This window comes from Pristis pectinata, chromosome 10, assembly GCF_009764475.1.
Source record: "Pristis pectinata isolate sPriPec2 chromosome 10, sPriPec2.1.pri, whole genome shotgun sequence".
NCBI lineage: Eukaryota > Metazoa > Chordata > Chondrichthyes > Rhinopristiformes > Pristidae > Pristis > Pristis pectinata.
Window position 1 is genome coordinate 88,586,548 of NC_067414.1, and position 22,178 is coordinate 88,608,725.

Genomic DNA, 22,178 nt, shown 5'->3' on the forward strand with positions numbered 1-22,178 from the left:
TTTCCTCCGGGTGCTCCGGTTTCCCCCCACGTTCCAAAGACGTACGGGTTAGGAAGTTGTGTGCATGCTATGTTGGCGCCGGAAGCGTGGCGACACTTGCGGGCTGCCCCCAGAACACTCTACGCAGGGGATGTATTTCACTGTGTGTTTTAATGTGCATGTGACTAATAAATATATCTTATCTTAGATGGCTGGTAAACTATCCTCCTACTCCACTAGTCTGGTATTCCTTTAAGTGGATTATATAAGATGTCACCATTATTGTGATACTCCATTATGAGTTAATCACAAGGTCCAGCAGCTTCAGACGGCACAGTGATACAGCTGGTAGACCCTCAAATTCCTCACCCCCTGTGCTAGTTCCCTGGCCACAATTATTATCTGTGCAGTTGCCAATGAGCACATCAGGCTAGAACCTTTCACCGTGACCCCTTGCCTCCTCCGCACCACAGAGGTAGTCTATCTCCCTCCAGCAGCAACTTTCACACTCCCCTTCCTCCCACCTCGTTCCATGCCTCTTTTTTTCCTCTCTCTCTCTTTGCCTGTCTCCATCCATCATTCACCCGCCACTATTTCCCAATTCTAGGCCCCCATCTCCCCTCCCCTACCTGGCACAATCTGCCCGTCATCTTTTACTCCTCCTCAGTCCACCAGTCGCCTCGGATTCCTGTCGCATCGCTCCCCCTCTCCTCTTTATGTTGGCCATCTCCCCTCTCCACTCTCATCCTGATGCAGGGTTTTGACCCGAAACGCCGACAATTCCTTTCCCGTCACGGATGCTGATCAACCAGCAGAGTTCCTCCAGCAGATTTTTTGTTATCCCACCACAAGGTTGTCCTGATAGCTTTAAGCAGCTCATGCTTTCAAAGGCATGTTTTACAGTTTTTAACCATCTCTGATAATAAAGCGTAGAACAGCACAGGAACAGACCCTTCGGCCCATCGTGTTTGTGCCAACCATGATGCCGATCCAAACTAGTCCCATCTGCCAGCACGTGGTCGAGATGTGCATAAAGATAATGGTCGTGATCTGCATAATGAGACATATCGGTATTCCTATCTTCACAGGATCTTTTCCATTGTTTATTCCATCACCATCCCTTTCTTCTTTTCATCATTTGATCCTTTTGCCTTTCCATCTCTGACACGGACTCACCAATTTGTTCTCTTTTCCTTCCCCACTCTCTCTGGCATGATCCTTCTTCAATTCCTGACATGTCTCCAAGCACTTCCAAGATGAAACGTGCCAACCTGAGACCTCCAGAGATGCTGCCTCAGTATTTCCAGCACTTTTATACGATCAGCTGTACTTTCTCAGAAGGAGACGCATTCTTTAATTAAAGCCCATGTACTAGGGCATTTATCCAAACCATAAAAGTTTACTAGCTCATTCTAATCCTTATCAAAAAGCATTATTGCATAAAGTGGTCCGATAAAGCAGAGACCTTCTTTTCATTTTTAAGCAGGTGGTTTCTGCTTAAAGCACCAGAATACAAGTAAAGTGCAATGTTAAAGACATGTCGAAATTGCATGCCTGAACAATGTGCATCATTTGCTTGTTTCTATTAAACAGGTCCTCTGGCTGGCAAACGTGCTCATCATAGTGTAGATTTCTAGGTGGGAACAGGTTGTGAACAAAATTCAATCTAAGGCTTCGCACTGCAATTAACCTACATATGCAGAGGAAGGAACAAATCCACAGGGGTACAGACCAGCAGCTCAGTTTTTCCATGTGCACCAGCGGATAGTTCTTGTGATCCTACAGTTACAGTTGAGCTTTTGGTATTTAACTCCAAGTGACTTGTTTTAGGTTTCTTTATACTTGGACCTTGAGAGAACAATCACTGAATGAATGCAAAGCAGTGGCATTTTTGGGAGTGTCAGGTATAAATTGCCAAAACCAGTTTTTCAAGTGAAAAGATTGGAAGAGGTGTGTCCAGGTCTGTGCTCATTTTGCAGTGCCATGGTTGCTGACTGTTGCAGGTGATAGCAAAGCACAAAGGTTTATTACAAGTTTTCTTTGGGGGATAAAATACCATGGCATCACCCGAGACCAGCAATGTTGAACCTCTACCGGATTCAATTATTCCTTCAGGGGTAAAATTACTAACCAGCATCCCAGATCTTCTCATGTTACCTGAGCTTGTGAGTATAACAAGGATGGTTCATTACAAAAATTACGGATCTTAGTTTGTCTTGCTGATATGTTATAGAAAGTTGTGTGTTTACAGATGGGTTTTGCATTGATGCACAGTTCCAATAGTCCTTTTTCTAAGAAAAATTCAAAGTTTTAATCAAATGATTCAATATTTTGTCACCATGCAAATCAGCAAAAAGGAGTCAAGCCTATCTTGTTGATTCATGGCAATATAGGTGGATATGTTCCTCAATGTTAAAGGGATAAAGGGCTATGGAGAGGAAGCAGGAATAGGATCGTAAAATGGATGATCAGCCATGATAATATGTGGAATGGTGGAATAAACCTGTTGGACCGAATGGCCTACTCCTGCTCCCATGTTTTAATATTTCTATGCATCTCACACCTATGTTGATTAATTAATTCTAATTTTTGTATATTTTCAACAGCTTTCCATTTGCTGCAATAGGCAGGGATACTTGGGCTCCAGACACAATGGAATGAGTGGAGCAGGTCTTGGTAAACAGAAGACTTACAGTTATATAGTGTCTTTCATGACACCAGGGCATCAGAGAGCTCTTGCCAGCCAATGAAATACGTCTGGAGGTGTGGGTGATGTTTCAGTGGTGGGACAGTGGCAGCCAGTTTGTGCTCAACAAGATTCCACAAATAACGGCAGGTCATCAACCAAATAACATTGTTTATATCATTGTTTTCTCCAGTTAGGTCAGAAGAAATAGTTAATCTTCTGCAACAAAGTTTTTTACGGCAATTATTGCACAGATTAGCAAAACGTTTACCATCTGTTTTATGAAATGTCACAGATCTAAATGTAGACAATTAATTGTAGCACAATGAAATTGATAATGATGCTGTAATCTTGGTGTAATTTAAATCAATTAACAGTACATTTAGTAGCTGTACACATAACATCTGAGGTCCCATGTAACATCTTCCCAAATGAAGTCAGTGAGGATTTAGGCCGACAACTGAATGTCTTCACAGCTGAATTTTAGGATTCTAAGTCATAGGGTCATAGAGTTATACAGCACAGAAACTGGCCCTTTGGCCCAACTGCTCCATGCTGACCAAGGTGCCTACCTGAGCTAGTCCCATTTGCCTGCCTTTGGCCTATATCCCTCTAAACCTTTCCTATCTCTGTACCTGTCCAATTGACTTGTAAATGTTATAATTGTACCCATCTTTACCACTTCCTCTGACAGCTCGTTCCATATATCCACCACACTCTCTGTGGAAACAGTTACCCCTCAGGTCCCCTTTAAATCTTTGCCCTCTCACCTTAAATCTATGCCGTCTAGTTTTAAATTTCCCTACCCTGGGAAAAAGACCGTGACCATTCATCTTATCTCTGCCCCTCATGATTTTATACGTCTCTACAAGGTCACCCCTCAGCCTCTGACACTCCAAGGGAAAAAAGCCCCAGCCTATCCAGCCTCTCCTTTTAACTCAGGTGCTCCTGTCCTGATAATTCCTTGTGATTCTTTTCTGCACCCCTTCCAGCTTAATGACATTCTTCCAATAGCTGAGCAAACTGAACGGCACAAGAGTACTCCAAGTATGGTCTCACCAACGTCTTGTACAGTTGTAACATGAAGCCGTAACTCTTGTACTCAATGCCCTGACTGATTAAGGCAAGCATGCCTTCAAGTGTGCGTGGTTGTAACACAATGACTTGATAATGATACTGTAATCTTGGTGTAATTTAAATAGTTTAACAGTACATGTGGTAGTTGTGCACATAATATCTGAGGTCTCTTGGAATATCTTCCCTTGTGTGGTCGATAAGGATTTAGACCTGTGACTGAAGCTCTTCAACACTTAGTTTTAGGATGCTCAGTCAGGGGAAGAGATTAGCAGGTGGGGACAGAGGAAAAGATGCAAGGACGTGCTCAAAGTCTGGCTGAAGATGTGCAACATTCCCACTGACTCCTGGGAATCTCTGACCCACGGCCACTCAAAAAGGAGCAGGAATGTTCGGGATGGAATTGAGAAGCCCGAGGCCAAGCTCTGGAGAAACACAGAGGCCCTGCATAGGCGACGGATGGAGCGCACCACCTCACAAACTACCCACCTGCCCCAGCATCCACTTCCCACCCCACTTTTGGAAGAGTCTGTGGTTCCAATGTTGGAATACCTCAGAACCCATGGGAAGGGAGTGGAAGGAAGTCAACCTCAGTCTCGAGGAACTGCGAAGAACAAGGAGAAGAAGGGAGAAGAGAAAGAAGATACACGTGTCTTGGAATGACACAGCAGAATAGCAGCCTGAAAAACACGATGATGCTGCAGGAACTCAGCAGGCCAGGCAGCATCCGTGGAGAAAAGCAGGCGGTCAACGTTTCGGGTCAGGACCCTTCTCAGGACTGAAGATAGGAAAAGGGGAAGCCCAATATATAGGAGGGAAAAGCAGAGCAGTGATAGGTGGACAGGAAGAGGGAGGCGGAGTGGGCACAGGGTGGCGATCAGTAGATGCAAGTAGGAGATGGTGATGGGCAGGTGCGGGGGAGGAGGGGGAGAGCGGATCCACCAGGGGATGGGTCAAAGGTAAGGAGGGAAAGGAAAAAAAAGGTAGAAAAAAAGAAGCTAGGAAAGGGAAGAAGCATGGTGGGGCGGCGGGGGGGGGGGGTGGGTTGTGGGGAAGGGGGGTGGGGATTACCTAAAGTGGGAGAATTCAATGTTCATGCCATTAGGCCACAAGGTTCCAAGATGGAAAATGAGGTGCTGTTCCTCCAGCTTTTCTCCACGGACGCCGCCTGGCCTGCTGAGTTCCTCCAGCATCACCGTGTTTTTCATCTAGATTCCAGCATCTGCCGTCCTTCGTTTCTCTAGGATAACAGGCTGCTTTTAAACCATCCGGGCTTTCTTTTTGCACATTTACGAAGTGTGAATTGCTGAACAAAGTATCAGAATGGACTTGGTGGGCCAACCATTCCCCTTTGTCATCCAACTCATAAAGATAAGACTTTCCAGCACTTAGAGACTTGAGAGAAATTGCTGCATGAAGCAGCCATGGTCTTCCATTTATTTCATCCCATTATTGAGTCACAGAGTCATAGAGCTGTACAGCACAGAATGGTCCTTTGGCCCAACTCCTCCATGTTGACCATGACGGCTCTCTACACTAATGCCAGTCGCCTACATTAGGCCTGTATCCATAGAACAATACAGCACAATACAGGCCCTTCGGCCCACCATGAGCAATTAAAACATTAATAGAGGGTTAATCCCTCTACTCCCTTCCTATCTGTGTACCTGTTCAAATGCCCTTAAACTCCATAATTGTACCCTCCTCCACCACTTCCTCTGGCAGCTCATTCCATATAACCACCACCCTCTGTGTGAAAGACCTACCCCTCAGATCTCCTTTAAATTTCTCCATTCTCAGCTTAAACCTGTGCCCCTCTAGTTTCAGACTCCTTACCCTGGGAAAAGGACTCTGACTATCTACGCTATTTATGCCCCTCATTATTTTATAAACCTCTATAACATCACCCCCTCATCCTCCTATGTTCCATTGATTATAAGCCCAGCCTATCCAATCTCTCCCTATAACTACAGCCCTCCATTCCAGGCCACATCCTGGTGAATCTCTTCTGCACTCTTTCTAACGCTACCACATCCTCCCTGTAGTGTGCCGACCAGAACTGTACACAATACTCAATACTTCAAGTGCGGCCTGGCCAATACCTTCTACAGATGCAACATGACGTCCCAACTCTTATACTCAATCTCTTGGCCTGTGAAGGCAAGCATGCTGAATGCCTCCTTCGCTAACCCTATCCACCTGCGTCGCCATTTTCAGGGAGCTATGAACTTGCACACCAAGGTCCCACTGTATATCAGCACTTTTGAGGTCCCTGCCATGAACTTCGTAAGTCCTTTTCATATTTCACATCCCGAAATGAAAGTACCTCACACGTCTGGAATTCAACTCCATCTGTCACTGCTCCACCCAAGTTTCCATTTGATCTCGGTCCCTCTGTATTCTTTCCCAACCTCCTTTGTTGTCTACTTTTCCACCAGTGTTTATGTTGTCAGCAAACAAGCCCCCTATATTCTCATCCAAGCCATTTATATATTATGACAAACAACAAAGGTCCCAGCATCAAGTCCTGTGGTACACCACTGGTTATGGACTTCCAATCAGAGAAAACATCCCTCGACCACTGCCCCCTGCCTTCTATCACCAAGCCAACTTTGTATCCGGTTTGCCAACACACTTGAGATCCCATGCACCCTAACTTGTCAACCAGACGACTGTGTGGGATTTTGTCAAAACCCTTGCTAAATTCCGTCTGAACCAGCTCTACCCCAGTGCATTTCATGAATGTGTAACCAAGTAAAAAACTGGCAATGAGCCAAATATATATAGCGATGTTAGAACAAATGATTCGGACTGCCTGGTCAGAAAGGTAGGTTTTAGGGAGTGCCTGAAGGAACAAGTGAGGTAGAGAGGCAGAGACGTTCAACAGCAGAGTTCCAAAGCTTAGGGCTTGCACAAGTGAAGCCAAGGCCCCTACCAGGATTTGAAGGAAGCAATGATTTTGGATGCTTGCGTTATTGGAGGTCACAGAGGTAGGTAGCGATGAGACCATGGACCTAAGAAAGAGAAACACAAGAAGGCCATTCATCCCCTGAAACCTGGTCTTCCATTGTTGTAGATCATGGTGGATCTTCAACCCCATCACCATTTTCCTGACTCCTGCTTTACCGGCCTTTGAGTAAGAGAGTTCCAAAGAAAGAAAAGGTTTTGCCACATCTTGTTTTATAGGGGTAAATCCTTTATTTTTAAACAGTGACACTTAGTTTTAGTTAGGAAATGTCTTGTCCACATCCATTCCGTCAGAAGCACTCAAGATCTTAATTTTTTTTTAACAATTTCTCTACTCACTCTTCTAAGTTCCACTGGACACAGGCCTGGCTTGTTCAGCCTTTTCTCATAAAGCAACCTGCCCATTCTTAATCTAGTAGCTCGTCTTGGAATTGCTTCCAATGCATTTACATCCTTCCTTGGATTTGATACACAGAGCTCCAGATGCAGTCTCACTAATGCCCTATATAACTGAAGCAAAACTGAAGTATTCAGTTTCTCCAGCAATAAATGACATTCTGTTAGAACTCCCAATTACTGCTGTAACAGCAGATCAACCTTCTGCGAATCATGCATTAGGACCCCTCCCAGATCCCTTTGTACATCAAAGGTCTGCAGCCTCTCATCATTTAGATAATATGCTTTTAATTTTTCCCGCCAACAGACCAGTAAATGCCTCTGTAATATTGGTCCCAATGGTGTTGAGGCATAACCTGTACCTGTACCTCTGCCCCAGAAACAGTCCCAAAGGCATATGCTCGACCCCTCCTATTTCTGTAGACACAAGAGACTGCAGATATCGGAATCTGGAACAACAGTCTGCTGGAGGAACTCAGCGAGTCGAGCAGTCTCTGTGGGAGGAAAGGAATTGTCGATGTTTCGGGTTGAAACCCTGCAGGAATCCTTTGCGATGTAGTTCAGGATGGTGCTCAACCTACTGAGTTCCTCCAGCATATTGTTTGTTGCCCCTACTCCCATGCTTGTTAGGTGGTACAGCAACTTGTGCTGCGATTACTACCTTTGAGGTCCTGCTTTTAATCCCCTTCTTAGGTACTTGAGTTCAGGAACATGTTAGGATCATTAGAATTAGAATCGGGTTTACTATCACTGACAAGTGTTGCGAAATCTGTTGTTTTGCGGCAGCTGTACAGTGCAAGACATAAAAATTACTTTAAGTTACAAAATAAATAAATTGTGAAAAAAAAGGAATAACTACGTTGTTATTGGGTTCATGGCTATTCAGAAATCTGATGGCGGAGGGGAAGGAGTAGTTCGTAAATCATTGAGTGTGGGCCTTCAGGCTCCTGTACCTCCTCCCTGATGGTAGTAATGAGAAGAGAGCATGTCCCGGATGGCGAGGATCCTTAGTGATGGATGCCCCCTTCTTGAGGCACCGCCTCTTGAAGATGTCCTCGATGGTGGGGAGGGTCGCGCCCGTGTTGGAGCTGGCTGAGTCTACAACCCTTTTGACCCTGTGCATGGGAGCCTCCATACCAGGCTGTGATGCAACCAGTCAGAATGCTCTCCACCGTACATCTATAGAAATTTGCAGGAGTCTTTGATGACGTACCAAATCTGCTCAAACTCCTAACGAAGTAGAGCCACTTGCACGCCTTCATTGTGATTGCATCAATGTGTCGGACCCAGGATTGATCCTCCGAGATGTTGACTCCCAGGATCTTGAAGGTGCTCACCCTTTCCACCACTGACCCCTCAATGAGGACTGGTGTGTGTTCTCCCAACTTCCCCTTCCTGAAGTCCACAATCTATTCCTTGGTCTTGCTGATGTTGATGAACAAGGAAGCTCTCCCTGTTGGCCTCCCCAATATTTATCTCTCAACCACTCTCAAGTTATCCCATTGGTGTTAATGTGTTTGTCCATGCTGTTGCGAACAGGCAGCTTGGCTTTCTACATTGCAACAGTCTCTGCACTTCAGAGATGCTTCACTGGCTCTAAAGCTTTGATACACCCTGAATTCATGTGCCATAAAAGTGCAAGTTCCCTCGAATGTTGCCAGCCCATCACCCAACAGAATGTTGGAAAAGGATCTGCCAGGCTGCTTAGACTTCACTTCCCCATGCAGATTTGACCCAGCCATTAAAATCTCCAGTCATCACCACTCCAGGGACTGGCACCCACTCACGCAGATTCAGAGTCAGATTCAGATTAGTTTATGGCCAAAAACACCAGAGTGCAATGAAATTCCTTGCTTGCATGAAGTTCACAGAGTAAACAGTATATATGGTATACATGGTAACAATAAATACAACAATCGGTACATTGACAAATGCAAAACAACAGAATAGTGCAAAGGTAGTGCAATCTGAAGCAGTGCAAAAAGAAATGCTAAAGTGACAATAACTAAATAAATGAGAGAGGTAGAATTAAGAATCTGAGAACGTGACAGCTCCACCGGGAAGGGGTGTGAAAGAAATGATTGGTTCAGAATTCTGATGGGATGTTATGTTGGCGCCGGAAGTGTGGCGACACTTGTGGGCTGTCCCCAGAACACTCCACACAAAAAGATGCATTTCACTGTGTGTTTTGATGTACATGTGACTAATAAAGATATCTTATCTTATCTTATAAATGGTTACAATCTGAGAGAAGAAAATGTAATGGTTCATTATGACAGATACCAAAACTAATCAATGAAAGCATACACACCGGTCTTTAAACAACAAACTCATCCCAGCCATTAGGAAGAATTGAGCTACATTGTGAAGGATCCCTTGCTTGATTTACAACAGATGGGAGAGGATGGAGGGAGTTTTATCAACCCCTGATCTGATCTTTTCCCCATGAATTCTGGTCACCTCATTATAGGAAGGATGTGGAAGCTTTAGAGAGGGTGCAGAGGAGATTTACCGGGATGCTGCCTGGATTGGAGAGCATGTCTTATGAGGAGAGGCTGAGTGAGCTCAGGCTTTTCTCTTTGGAGAGAAGGAGGATGAGAGGTGACTTGATAGAGGTGTACAAGGTGATAAGAGACATAGATCGAGTGGACAGTCAGAGATTTTTTCCCAGGGCGACAATGGCTAACACGAGGAAGGTATAAGGGGGATGTCGGGGAAATCTTTTACACAGAGGGTGGTGGATGCGTGGAACGCACTGCCGGCAGAGGTTGTGGGGGCAGATACATTAGGGACATTTAAGAGACTCTTAGACAGCCACATGAATGATAGAGAAATGGAGGGCTATATGGGAGGGAAGGGTTAGATAGATATAAGAGCAGCATAAAATATCGGCACAACATCGTGGGCCGAAGGGCCTGTACTGTGTTGTAATGTACTATGAAACATTGACTGTCTATTTCCCTTCTACCTATGAATGCCAGGTTGTTGACAATGTTCAACAAAAGGCACAGTCCACCAAATGACTGCAGCACTGGGAGATGGAACCAACCAATTTCTGTTGTAGGTTGGAGGTCATGCCCGCAAAATGGACCACATCAACAATGTTGTTTGCAACCAAGTTTTCTGTCTCTTGACATGTCGACTAAATTGTAATGCAGGATGAGCCAGGAAACTGTTAAAGTCAACACAATTTCTTTCCCTTCCTACAGGTCTTTGGTGGGCTCGTCTGGATTCTTGTGGCTTCCACTGATGTTCATGATCCAGTTAGCCTCGGCTGGGTGATATTTGTTTCTCTCCTCTTGTTCACATTAACACTGCTGCTACTGATATGCTACTTCTGTGGGTGGCCCCGAAATTCGACAGCGTGGTGTTTCTTGGTAAGAGCCTGTGATTTTTTTAAAACCATCTTGGAGTTTTAAGCAAGGCTGAGTTATTGGTTATTTACAGAAATTATGAAACCAAGTGTGAAGATTGGCCTTGAAATTGCTGGGGCTGATCTGAGACAATCCCCACCCAGGAGGAAGCAGCTGAGAGAACATCACCACCTTTTAGCAACACTCAATCTGCTGGAGGAACTCAGTGGGTTGAGCAGCATCTGTGGGAGGAAAGGAACTGTTGACATTTCGGCTCAAACCCCTGCATCAGGCACCCAGGCACAGTAGCGTAGCAGTTAGTGCAAGGCTATTACAGCACCAGCGACCCGGGTTCAATTCTGGCCACTGTCTGTAAGGAGTTCGTACATTCTCCCCGTGCCTGCGTGGGTTTCCTCCAGGTGCTCCGGTTTCCTCCCACATTCCAAAGACGTACGGTTTAGGAAGTTGTGGGCATGCTATGTTGGTGCCAGAAGAGTGGCAACACTTGCGGGCTGCCCCCAGAACGCTCTGCGCAAAAGATGCATTTTACTGTGTGTTTTGATGTACGTGTGACTAATAAAGATATCTTATTTTATATTATCTTATCAGGACCACCACCTTTTTAGTTCCTTTCTAAGTTACACACCAGGTCGTCTTGGAAGTACATCCTTGTTCTTTCATTGTTGCTGGGTCTAAATCCTGCAATGCCCTCCCCAGCAGCATCATGGGTGTACCTTTACCAGAATCTTAATGATGGGCAATAAAGGCTAATGTGCTTAACAGCAAAACACTACTACAAAGGAGGAATGAGAACCATCAGAGTTAGCTGTGCAGAAGGAAGAGATCCTTAAACTCCTTAGGAGGTGTACCATAAGGATGGAAGGTGCAAGCTCACAATGCAATTCACCAGGAACAGTTCAGGCATCACTGCTACACTTGCTGCCATGTATTAGCTCCTAGTCCAGCGTCACCTCGCTTTAAACATTCATGTCCTTCTGTACAGATTCTTTATAGAGGGATTTGAAAGACAGATGACAATGTTTAAAGAGAGGTGCTACTGGTATAGGAACTAACATAAGACAGCAAACTTAATAGTGAAGGGAAAATTTTTCCAGGTGTTTTGTGCTTTATTTCCTAACCTCGCACATTCCCCATCCTTCCAGAGATAGGGAGGCCAGATCTGTACATAATAGGTCAGCTGTGGTCTTGCCAAGGCCCAGTATAATTGGAGCATACATCTCTACCCTGACACTCAAATCCTCTTTGCAGTAAAAGGCTGTAGCTTAGAAACAAAATGGGGTTGATCCCTTTGCTGGGAGTGTACTACAGGTCTCCAAGCAGTTAGTGGGAAATAGAGGAGCAGATATGTGGGAAAATCACAGAGAGCTGTAAAAATAATTGGGTATAGTAGTAGCAGATATCAACTTCCCAGTATTAGATGGAATTGCCTCAGAGAGAGTGGGAGAGGGAGTACATGCAAGAAAGCTTTTAGAGCCAATATGTAGAGTCCTACTGGAGAAGGGGCAGTACTGGACCTTTTCTTAGGGAGTGAGAGTGGGAGGGCATTTTGGAGCTAGTGACCATAACTGAGTAAGTTTTAAGATTGTCATGGAGAAGGACAAGGATGGACTGGAAGTTAAGATCCTGAATTGCATGAAAGCCAATTTCAATGTGATGAAAGAGGACCTGGCGATAGTGGACTGGGAGCAAAGTGAAAGTCTTCAAAGTCCTTTAAAAGGAACTTCAATTCGGCAAAGCTCCGTTCAAACTTTTTATCCAGATCAGAACTAGCTTCCAAAGTAGGTTGGTCTCCATTACCTTTGCCATTAGCTGACGCTTTAGCTCTGGTGTACACTTCAACGGTTAAAAACCAAAATTAAACTTGTGCCAGTATTATAAAAGACTTATTAAAGGGTGGTATATGAAAGATTAAAAAGTGACTGGAGCAAAGCCAAGTTGTGACTTACTCCATCGAGCGCCACCAATAGACAGTGAAAGTCAAAGTCAAAGCTGAGTTTATTGTCATATGCACAAGTACATATAGGCACAGGGGCAATGAAAAACCTTTGCAATTGGAATCTATAACCAGTGGTGTACCAAAGGGATCAGATCTGCAACCCCTACTTGTATTATACATTAACAATCTGGATGTGAATGTAGGAGGCATGATTAATCAATTCACAGATGACTTGACGATTGGTAGCATTGATAGTGAGGGTAGTCTTCAGCTCTCGGACAATATTAATCATTTAGTAAGATGGGCAAACAAAGGGCAGATGTAATTCTGAAAAATAAATGGAACTATTAAGGCTACATCGTATGACCCTAGGAGGTACCAAGGAACAGAGGGACAATGTGTACTAGTCCAAGACTCTCTAAAGTCAGCAGCACAGAGAGATAATATGGTTATAAAAGTATACAGGATACTTGCTTCATTAGCTGGGGCATAGAATATAAGAGCAGGGAGGTTTTAGTACAAATATGTAAAGCTATGGGCCAAGTTCTGGAAAATGGGAGTAATATAGATAGGAATTTGATTGCCAGTATGGACACAATGGGCTGAATTGGTAATTGTTTTGTTATTGTCATATGTACTGAGATACAGTGAAACGCTTTGTTTGCATGTCATCCAGACAGATCCTTCTGTACATACGTACATCAAGGTAGTACAAAAGGAATAAAAAACAGAATCCAGAATATAGTGTTACAGTAATAGAGAAGGTGCAGTGCAGGCAGACAAATAAAGTGCAAGGGCCATGACGATATAAATTGAGAGATCAAGAGTTTATCTTTATCATATAAGAGTTCTGTTCAAGAGTCTTATAACAGTGGGATAGAAGCCATCCTAGAGCCTGGTGGTACGTGCTCTCAAGCTTTTGTATCTTCTGCCTAATGGAAGAGGTGAGAAGCGAGAATGACCAAGGTGGGAGGGGTCCTTGATTATATTGGTGCCTGTATCCATTTGCCTTTTTAATTGCTTAATTTTTGGTGCTTTCTGTCTCTCTAAACACTTTCATCATTAAAAACAAAATTCTCCACCTAACTTTTCTAACAAGGTGGATGTCTTGACATTCTCCCACATGATGTTCCATATGCTATTATTGCCCATTCACTTATATCCCACCTTGAAGCCTCCCTGCATCTTTCTTACAACCTATATTCCACATGGTGATCTGTCATTAATGAACTTAGATATATTACATTTGGTTCATTTACCCAAATCATTGACCTGGATCATGAAAGGCTAGGGTCCCAGCACCGATCTCTGAGGCACTCTATTAGTTACAGCCTCCCTGCCTGAAAATGACCCACTCTCTGTTTTAGATCTATTAACTAATGCTTGATTGATGCCTGTATTCTATGCCCAAATTCATGTGCACTAATGTTGTTTAATAACCTTACAAAGGTCTTCTGAAAGTCCAAATGCACCATATCAATTGGCTGTTCCCTCATGTATCCTACTAGTTACAACCTCAAAGAACTTCAACAGATTTTTCGGATATGATTTCTTTTTCATTTATCCATGTTGACTTAGATCAATTATTTTCCAAGTTCTCTATTAGATTCCAGCTTTCTGTCTACAAATAATATCAGGATTTCTATTCTACTGTTCCCCATTTTCACTCTCCCTCCTTTATTCAAGAATTACATTTGCTACCTTTCAATCTGTGAGAACTGTTCTTGAATCATCTAGGCATGGAAGGCTACAGGCCAAGTGCTGGAAGATGGGATTAATTACAAATGCTCACTGGTTGCCATGGATTGGTATTGGTATTGGTTTATCATTGTCACATGTACCGAGATACAGTGAAAAATACTGTTTGCGTGTCATCTGGGCAGATCATGCCATACATAAGTACACAGAGGTAGTAAAAAGATTGGTAAATTGGTTTATTATTGTCACATGTACCGAGATACAGTGAAAAACTGTTTTGCATGCCATCCATACAGATCATTTCATCACATCAGTGCATCAAGTTAGTACAAGGGAAAATCAATAACAGAATGCAGAAAATAGTGTTACAGTTACAGAGAAAGTGCAGTGCAGGCAGACAATAAGGTGCAAGGGCATGACGAGGTAGATTGTGAGGTTAAGAGTCCATCTCATTGCACTAGGGCACTGGAAAATAGTCTTATAACAGTGGGATAGAAGCTGTCCTTGAGCTGGGTGGTACATGCTTTCAGGCTTTTGTATCTTCTGCCTGATGGGAGGAAGCACTGCTTGAGAAAAAAGGGTAAGCCATTTAAGATTAGGATGAGAAAAAGAATTCTTCACCCAGAGGGTAGTGATCAATAGATTTCTGGATATTAAGGGAATATCAATGGAAATGTGGATAGTGCTGGAAAGTGGGACTGATGTAGAAGACAAGCAATGATCTTGAAGAATGATGGATTAAGCTCGAACGGCTAGATGGTCCACTCCTTCTCCTACTTCTTATGATCTTATAATCAATAGCAACTTTCATTTAGGCCTTAACCTTGGTAGCGGAGGGAGTCTGGGTGAAGGTTCAGTGGGCAAATTTAGAAAATTGTAGAGATAGGACAAGGCGATAATGAAGGGTAGTGAAATGGATTAAGGATGTGTCAGGGAAGCACAGATCATAAAAAACGAAAGAGTACACTGGGGACAATGGTAAAGAGGCAAAATTGAATGCTCTTTATTTGAATGCACTCAGCATTCATCACAAGATGGATGAATTGAAGGCACAATGGTGCAGCTAGTAGAGATGCTTCCTCACAGCTCCTGTGACCCAGGTTCAATACTGACCTCCGTTGCTGTCTTGGCGGACTTTTCAGATTCTCGCTCTGACTTCCTCCAGCAGGTTGCTTGTTGCTCCAGATTCCAGCACCTGCAGTCCAGTATAGGAGTAGGGAAGGATAGGAAGTATAGGAGTTGGGAAGTTATGATGCAGTTATATAAGATGTTGGTGAGGCTGCACTTGGAGTATTGTGTACAGTTTTGGTCGCCCTGTTATAGGAACGCTGTTATTAAACTAGAAAGAGTGCAGGAAAGATTTACCAGGATGTTGCCTGGACTGGGGGGCCTGAGTTACAAGGAGAGGTTCCCTAGACTAAGACTTTATTCCCAGGAACGGAGGAGATTGAGGGGTGACCTGATAAGATCATGTGGGGCTTAGACAGGGTGAAAGCACACAGTCTGTTTCCCAGGGAGGATGTACTAAAACCAAGAGAGCATAGGTTTAAGATCAGAGGCGAGAGACTTAAAAGGGATCTCAGGGGCAGCTTCTTCACACAAAGCATGGTGCGTATTTGGAATGAGCTGCCAGAGATAGTGGTTGAGGCGGGCACATTAGCAACGTTTAAAAGCCGTCTAGATAAGTACTTGGATAGGAGAGGTTTACATCGCTATGGGCCTTAAATTCTTAAGGCTTTAAGGGCTTTAAACCCTTAACTTCTCAGTCAGAGTTAAAATCCTCCCTACGTCTGGCCTGTCAAACTCTGTTAAGAAATTTGGAAGATTTGATGAAATCTCCTCTCATTCTTCTAGAGAATACAAACCCAATCTCAGTCTCCTTGTATGGGAAATCTACCATCTCTGGAACCAGATAAGTGAATCCTTTCTCTCTCCTCCTAATCTATCCACCACCCCCAACTCCACAGCCCCATCATCGTGTTTCCTTCCCCTCCCTGCCAATCCCATCTGCCCATCACCCACACACTCCTCCCATTGGATCCCCTTCCCGTCTGCCTACCCTACCTCCCTTATTTGGTTCCATGCTCCACCTATCAAACTCCACCATCTGCAGCCCTTTGTTGTCTCCACCTATCACCTCCCAGCTTCTGTTGCTATTTCCACACTTCCCTCCCCCTTCTGCCTATCACCCCTCCTCGCCTGGATCCACCTATCACCTGCCAGCTCTTGCTCCACCCCTTCCCTCCACCTTTACATACTGGCTACATCCCCTCTATCTTTCAGTCCAGATGAAGGGTCTCGACCTGAACTGTTGACTGTCCAATCCCCCCATAGATGCTGCTCGACCTGCTGCGTTCCTCCAGCAGCTCCAGTTTTTTGTTCCGGTTTCCAACAGCTGCAGTCTCTTCCGTCTCCAATCTTTCCTACATTCCCTTTATGGAAAACGCATGTTTCCTTAGGTAAGGAGGACAAAACTGTACGTAGTACTCCAGAGACACCAGAGATTCTGCAGATGCTGGAATCTGGAGCAACACACACAAAATACTGGAGGAACTCAGCAGGTCAGGCAGCATCTAAGGGGGGAAATAAACAGTCGGCATTTCGGGTCAAGGCCCTTCATCGGGACTGGAAAGGAAGAGGGCAGAAGACAGAATATAAAGGTAGGTGAGGGGGAGGAGCACAAACCAACAAGATAGGTGAGTCCAGGTGAGAGGGGGAAGGTAGGTGAGTGCAGGAGGAGGGCTGAAAGGGACTGATGTGAGAAGCTGGGAGGTGATAGGTGGAAGAGGCAGAGGGCTGAAGAAGAAGGAATCTGATAGGACAGTAGACCATGGAAAAAAGGTACTCCATGTCTCCAGGTCTGGTCTCACCAAGGCCCTCTGCAATTGCAATAAGACTTCCTTACCCCTGTAAGCAAACCTTCTTTTAATAAAGGCCAACATACTATTTACTGCCCCAACTGCCTTCTGCGCCCACAGGTTGGCTTTCAGTGTACAAGCACATCCGGGTCCTTTTTGATCATCAACTCTCCCTGTTCTCTCACCTTTTAACAAAATATCTGCTTCCCTGTTACTTTCACCTCACATTTTTCATCTGCCCACTCACTCAGCATGTCCCTATCTCCGCAGAGCCTCCATTCATGAGCAAACTCACAATATGGATCAAAATAGGCATCTCTGATTGACATAACATTTAACGTCAGGTGGTTATCTGTGGGCACCTCATGTTGAGAATGGATTGAGGTGCTAGCTTGGTAGTAAAATGTGGTAGTAAAATTGCTAGCTTGGTGGTAATCTGTAGTAAAAATAATTCTTTCCCAGACATTGAGAGGTTATGTTGGGATTGCACTGAGCTTTTTAAAGATTCAAACTTTTCCCTATTTCTTTCGACAGGATGCTTCCTACCATGGGATTTCATCTGTTTTCTATCTCAGTGCCGCAGTCCTGCAGGCTAATACTACTGTACGTGAGGCGATTAAACCTGGACCCACATACAGAACTGACATTGCTGCCACGGTAACAAAACACTCCGTCAACTAAAATGTTGCAGTCTTAACTGTTCCTATCAACCTGCTCAAATCTGGCTTTTATAGACAATTTCATAAAAACTTTGGTCACTACTTTCTGACAGAAAAGCACATGTTTCAAGGATGTTGTTCTGGCATTACCATCAAAAAATCAAGGCCTTGTTTTTAGTACTTCCTTCCTCTACAGGTGTTACACTTGAAAATGCCATGAGTTTAATTGGAAAATCAGGGAACCAATACCTGCTGCTTCTGTCTGGAATATCTCCAGATGTCTCATGTCTGAGTGTATGATCATGCTGTGTCTACATGTGGTAAATGTGCAAGTAGAGGCCTATGTTCATGTGTGCATGCGAGTGTGCTTTTATGTGTGTGCACGTGGGGTCTGTGCAGTACTGCCTGGTCTCCAGTTCAGTTGAAGGTTTGGAAATCAGATGTTGGAAACACTCAGCAGGTCAGGCAGTATCCTGATGTTGCCTGACCTGCTGAGTCTTCTCATCATCTGCTTTTATTATTAATATTTTGGCTCGATGAACTTCCATCAAAACTGGGCACGGTTAGCATAATGCTTTACAGTGCCAGTGACCCGGGTTCAAATCCGGCCACTGCCTGTAAGGAGTTTGTACGTTCTCCCCGTGTCTGGGTGGGTTTCCTCCAGGTGCTCTGGTTTCCTCTCACATTCCAAAGACATACAGGTTAGGAAGTTATGGGCATGGCGCCGGAAGCGTGGTGACACTTGCGGGCTGCCCCCCAAAATCACTAGGCAAAAGATGTATTTCACTGTGTGTTTTGATGTACATGTGACTAATAAAGATCTGATCTGAAGATCTGATCTGATAGAGGTATTGGTATTTGGTTTATTATTGTCACTTGTACCGAGGTACAGTGAGAAACTTGTCTTGTATACTATTTGTACAGATCAGTTCATTACACAGTGTATTGAGGTAGTACAGGGTAAAAACAATAACAGAATACAGAGTAAAGAGTCACAGCTATACTGGAAGTGCAGTGCAGGTAGACAATAAGGTGCAAGGTCATAACAAGGTAAGTGCAGTTTCAATGACACTTGAGAAGATTCCAAAACCAAGCTGCCTATTTGGTTGGGACCCCATCCACAAGTGTAACCACTCATCCTCTTCATCACCACTGCACAAATGCTGGGAAAAAAGGACTGTGTGTTCACCCTATCTATACCCCTCATGATTTTATAAACCTCTATAAGGTCACCCCTCAATCTGCTGTGTTCCAAGGAATAAAGTTCTGGCCTGCTCAACCTCTCCCTATAATTCAGACCCTTGAGTCCTGGCAGCATCCTCGTAAATCTTCTCTGCTCTCTTTCCAGTTTACTGATGTCTTTCCCATAACAGGGCAATACTCCAAGTGCGGCCTCACCAATGTTCTGTATAACTGCAACATAACATCCCAACTCCCATACTCAGTGCCCTGACTGATGAAGACCAGCACGCCAAATGCCCCCTTCACCACCCTATCCAATCCGTGACTCTGCTTTCAGCGAACTATGTACTTGATCTCCATGGTTCCTCCATTCCACAGCACTCCCCAGGGTCCAACCAATAACTGTATAAATCCCACCCTTCTATCCACTGCCGCACTCGCTAAGGCAACTTGAACAGTAGCTCTCGAAGGTGCGACCTCTGCCATCAGGAGTAGTAAGGAGAGGAGGTGGGCGGGAACACCATCTCCTGCCTACTCTCCTGGAAGTCACACACCACGGCGACTTGGAGATATATGGCTGCCCCTTCATTGTCACTGGATCTAGATTCAGAGAGCTTCCCACAGCACAGTGGGAGCACCATTACCAGAAGGACTACAGTGGTTTGAGGAAGTGGCTCTTCACCACCTTCTCAAGGGCAATTAGGGATGTGCCATAATTGCTGGTCTTGCTACTAGTGTCCGTGTCCAATAAAACGCCTATTCTTCAGTTGACGAGCTGACGGTGCAGGTGAACTGGGGTTCCTTGCTGTAATTTTTGCAGTTCTAAGTCCAAGTGACTGTGATGGAGGGAGAAATTTGTCTTTGCTTGCCGGGGCTAAGTGAGTGCGCAAGTTGCACCCACCCTGTACATTTGGCTTCATGGAACTGAACTCGTGGGAAGTGAGTAAAACAAAACTCTCACATGTTTGGCACTGGAGAAACAAAGGACTGCAGATGCTGGAATCTAGATGAAAAACACAATGATGCTGGAGGAGCTCAACAGGCCAGGCAGCATCCGTGGAGAAAAGCAGGTGGTCAACGTTTCGGGTCAGGACCCTTCTTCAGAACTCCTTGGAATAGAGACTGTTCAACGTAGCCAACGAAGAGGGAGGGATAGCTGGGGCCATGCGAGTGCCCATAGCTACGCCCTTGGTCTGTAGAAAGTGAGAGGAATCGAAAGTGAAGTTGTCTAAGGTGAGGACAAGTTCAGCCAGGCGGAGGAGAGTGTTCGTGGAAGAGGACTGGTTCTGTCTCTGGTCAAGAAAGAAGTGGAGGGCAGTGAGGCTGACACGATGGGGAATGGAGGTATACTGGGACTGGACGTCCATGGTCCTGAAGAAGGGTCCTGACCCAAAACGTTGACCGTCTGGTTTTCTCCACAGATGCTGCCTAGCCTGCTGAGTTCCTCGAGCATCAGAGTGTTTTTCACACGTTTGGCATTACTGAGCAAAGACAAATTTGCCCAGGGGTGAGCGGTGCCAAAGTTGTTCTCGTAGGCAAAACACATGGGACACAATTTCATTAAAAGTGACGTGATAAACCACGGTTACATTGAACGAACACTTGAATTGTGATTAAAATTGGCAATGTACAATAAGATCTTTCCCTTCTCTCCGCAGGTATTTGCGTTTGCAGCCACTGTGCTCTATGTGGCTCATGCAGTGTTCTCATTCAAAAGGTGGAAGACAGTTTAACGTTCCTCATGGCCACAGTAGCTGGATGTTCATAGAATCCTAGAGTAATACAACGCAGAAATAGACCCTTCACACCTCTGAGTCCCTGCCAACCACCAAGCACCCATTTACTCTAATCCTACACTAATCCTACTTTATTCTCTCTCAGATTCTACCACTCGGCTAAAGTAATTTACAGTGGCCAATTATCCCACCGATCTGTTGAATTAGGGGAAGACAAAGACAGTTCTCCGAAAGCTGACTCTCACCTTCCAGCACCTGCCTCGAGGGTGATGGAGTATAATTGTGTTATAATTTCCTGTGCATTTTCAATACTCATATAACCCCCTAATTCATATTCAACATAGGAGGCCATTCGACCCATCAAGTCCATGCTGGCTCTCAGAGCAGTCCCATCAATCCCCTTTCCCCATAGAGTCATACAACAGGCCCTTTGCCCCACCATCCATGACAACTCCCAAGCACACATTTACCCTAGTCCTGCATTGATCCCATTTTATTCTCCCCACTTACCCATTAACCACGCGCGCCCCCCCCCCCCCCCCCCCGGCCCCTGGATTTGACCTCTCGCCAATTGACCTACAAATCCACACGTCGTTGCGACAGGGGAGGACACTGGAGCAGCTGGAGGAAACTCAGCTGGTCACAGAGTGAGAGTGAAAACTCCACACAGAGAGAGCGCAGGAGGTTCAGTTCGAACCTTAAGTCACTGGAACTGTGAGACGGCAGCTTTACAAGCTGCACCACTGAGCCTCCAGCAGCACGTTCCTTCTCGTCCTACTCAGTATTCCCAGACCATTCCTGACCAAACAATGTGTTCGCAATGAATGGAAAGCTTTAGAGCAACAACAAATAAGAGAAGCTAAGACACCCCAAATCCAGTTCGCCATGGATTAATCAAAGCATAGTCTAGAAATTAAAATAAAAATGGTCTAGCAACTCATCTGTGTGCCTTTTTTCACTTTAAAACGTTGTGTGACCCCCTGACACTACTTGAAACAGCTCTGCTAGAAGATCGTTTCCACCACTTGGTCTCACAGTTGTCAGCTCTCTCGGTCCTTAAAGGCACAAGCACACAAAACCCATGGAAGTCTTCCACTACTGTAGACTGCTGTTCACTTCCCCACGAGTGCCCCAGTGATCTCCTGGCGGCAGGGAGATGTTTCTACGTTCATTGGCAAGACCATCGAGAGGCTGATGGGTCACATGACCTGCAAGAGGAATACCCCTTGTTCCGGAGGGTGGGGGAAGGGCACGGGAAATCCACTCCAAAGAAAAGGGACTGGATAGAAATTTAGTAGGGGAGCAGACGACCTTCTATGGAAGAAGGGGCATGGGATGGTGGTGTGGGGGAATCCCTTCTAATTTGGGATTGTTGGCCATTCTGATGAATATCCTTCAGGTCTACAGCCAAGTGCTCTGGAGAGCTCTCTCTAAGGACATGTGCATTCTATGGGGAACCTTCAGGGAATGCCCGTACCCACCCTACCCATCCCTGTGGGTTGAAAATAAGTAGATGAAGTCTTGTCTGGTGGATCGGAGAACGTCAATGATCTCCCTAATGCAGCGGTCAACAGTAATCGTTGAGACATGGCTGAAATCATTTGGTGTCAGCAGGAATGAACCTGAGGTGAGG

The 22,178-nt window shown here is 45.0% G+C and overlaps 1 protein-coding gene across 1 annotated transcript; it reads left to right on the forward strand.

Annotated features, from left to right (window-relative positions):
* The first annotated feature begins 1,974 nt into the window (after positions 1 to 1,974).
* On the forward strand, positions 1,975 to 21,459 carry LOC127575269 (myelin and lymphocyte protein-like). The gene is made up of 4 exons (XM_052025007.1): positions 1,975 to 2,144; positions 10,312 to 10,479; positions 17,503 to 17,625; positions 20,468 to 21,459. The coding sequence occupies exons 1-4, from the start codon at positions 2,037 to 2,039 to the stop codon at positions 20,540 to 20,542; spliced, it is 474 nt and encodes a 157-aa protein (XP_051880967.1). The 5' UTR covers positions 1,975 to 2,036; the 3' UTR covers positions 20,543 to 21,459.
* The last annotated feature ends 719 nt before the right edge of the window (positions 21,460 to 22,178 follow it).

Coding starts and splice junctions, on each gene's coding strand:
- LOC127575269 (XM_052025007.1), top strand. CDS start 2,037: ATGGCATCACCCGAGACCAGCAATGTTGAACCTCTACCGGATTCAATT. Junction 10,480..17,502: donor CGACAGCGTGGTGTTTCTTG/GTAAGAGCCTGT, acceptor TTCTTTCGACAG/GATGCTTCCTACCATGGGAT. Junction 17,626..20,467: donor GAACTGACATTGCTGCCACG/GTAACAAAACAC, acceptor TTCTCTCCGCAG/GTATTTGCGTTTGCAGCCAC.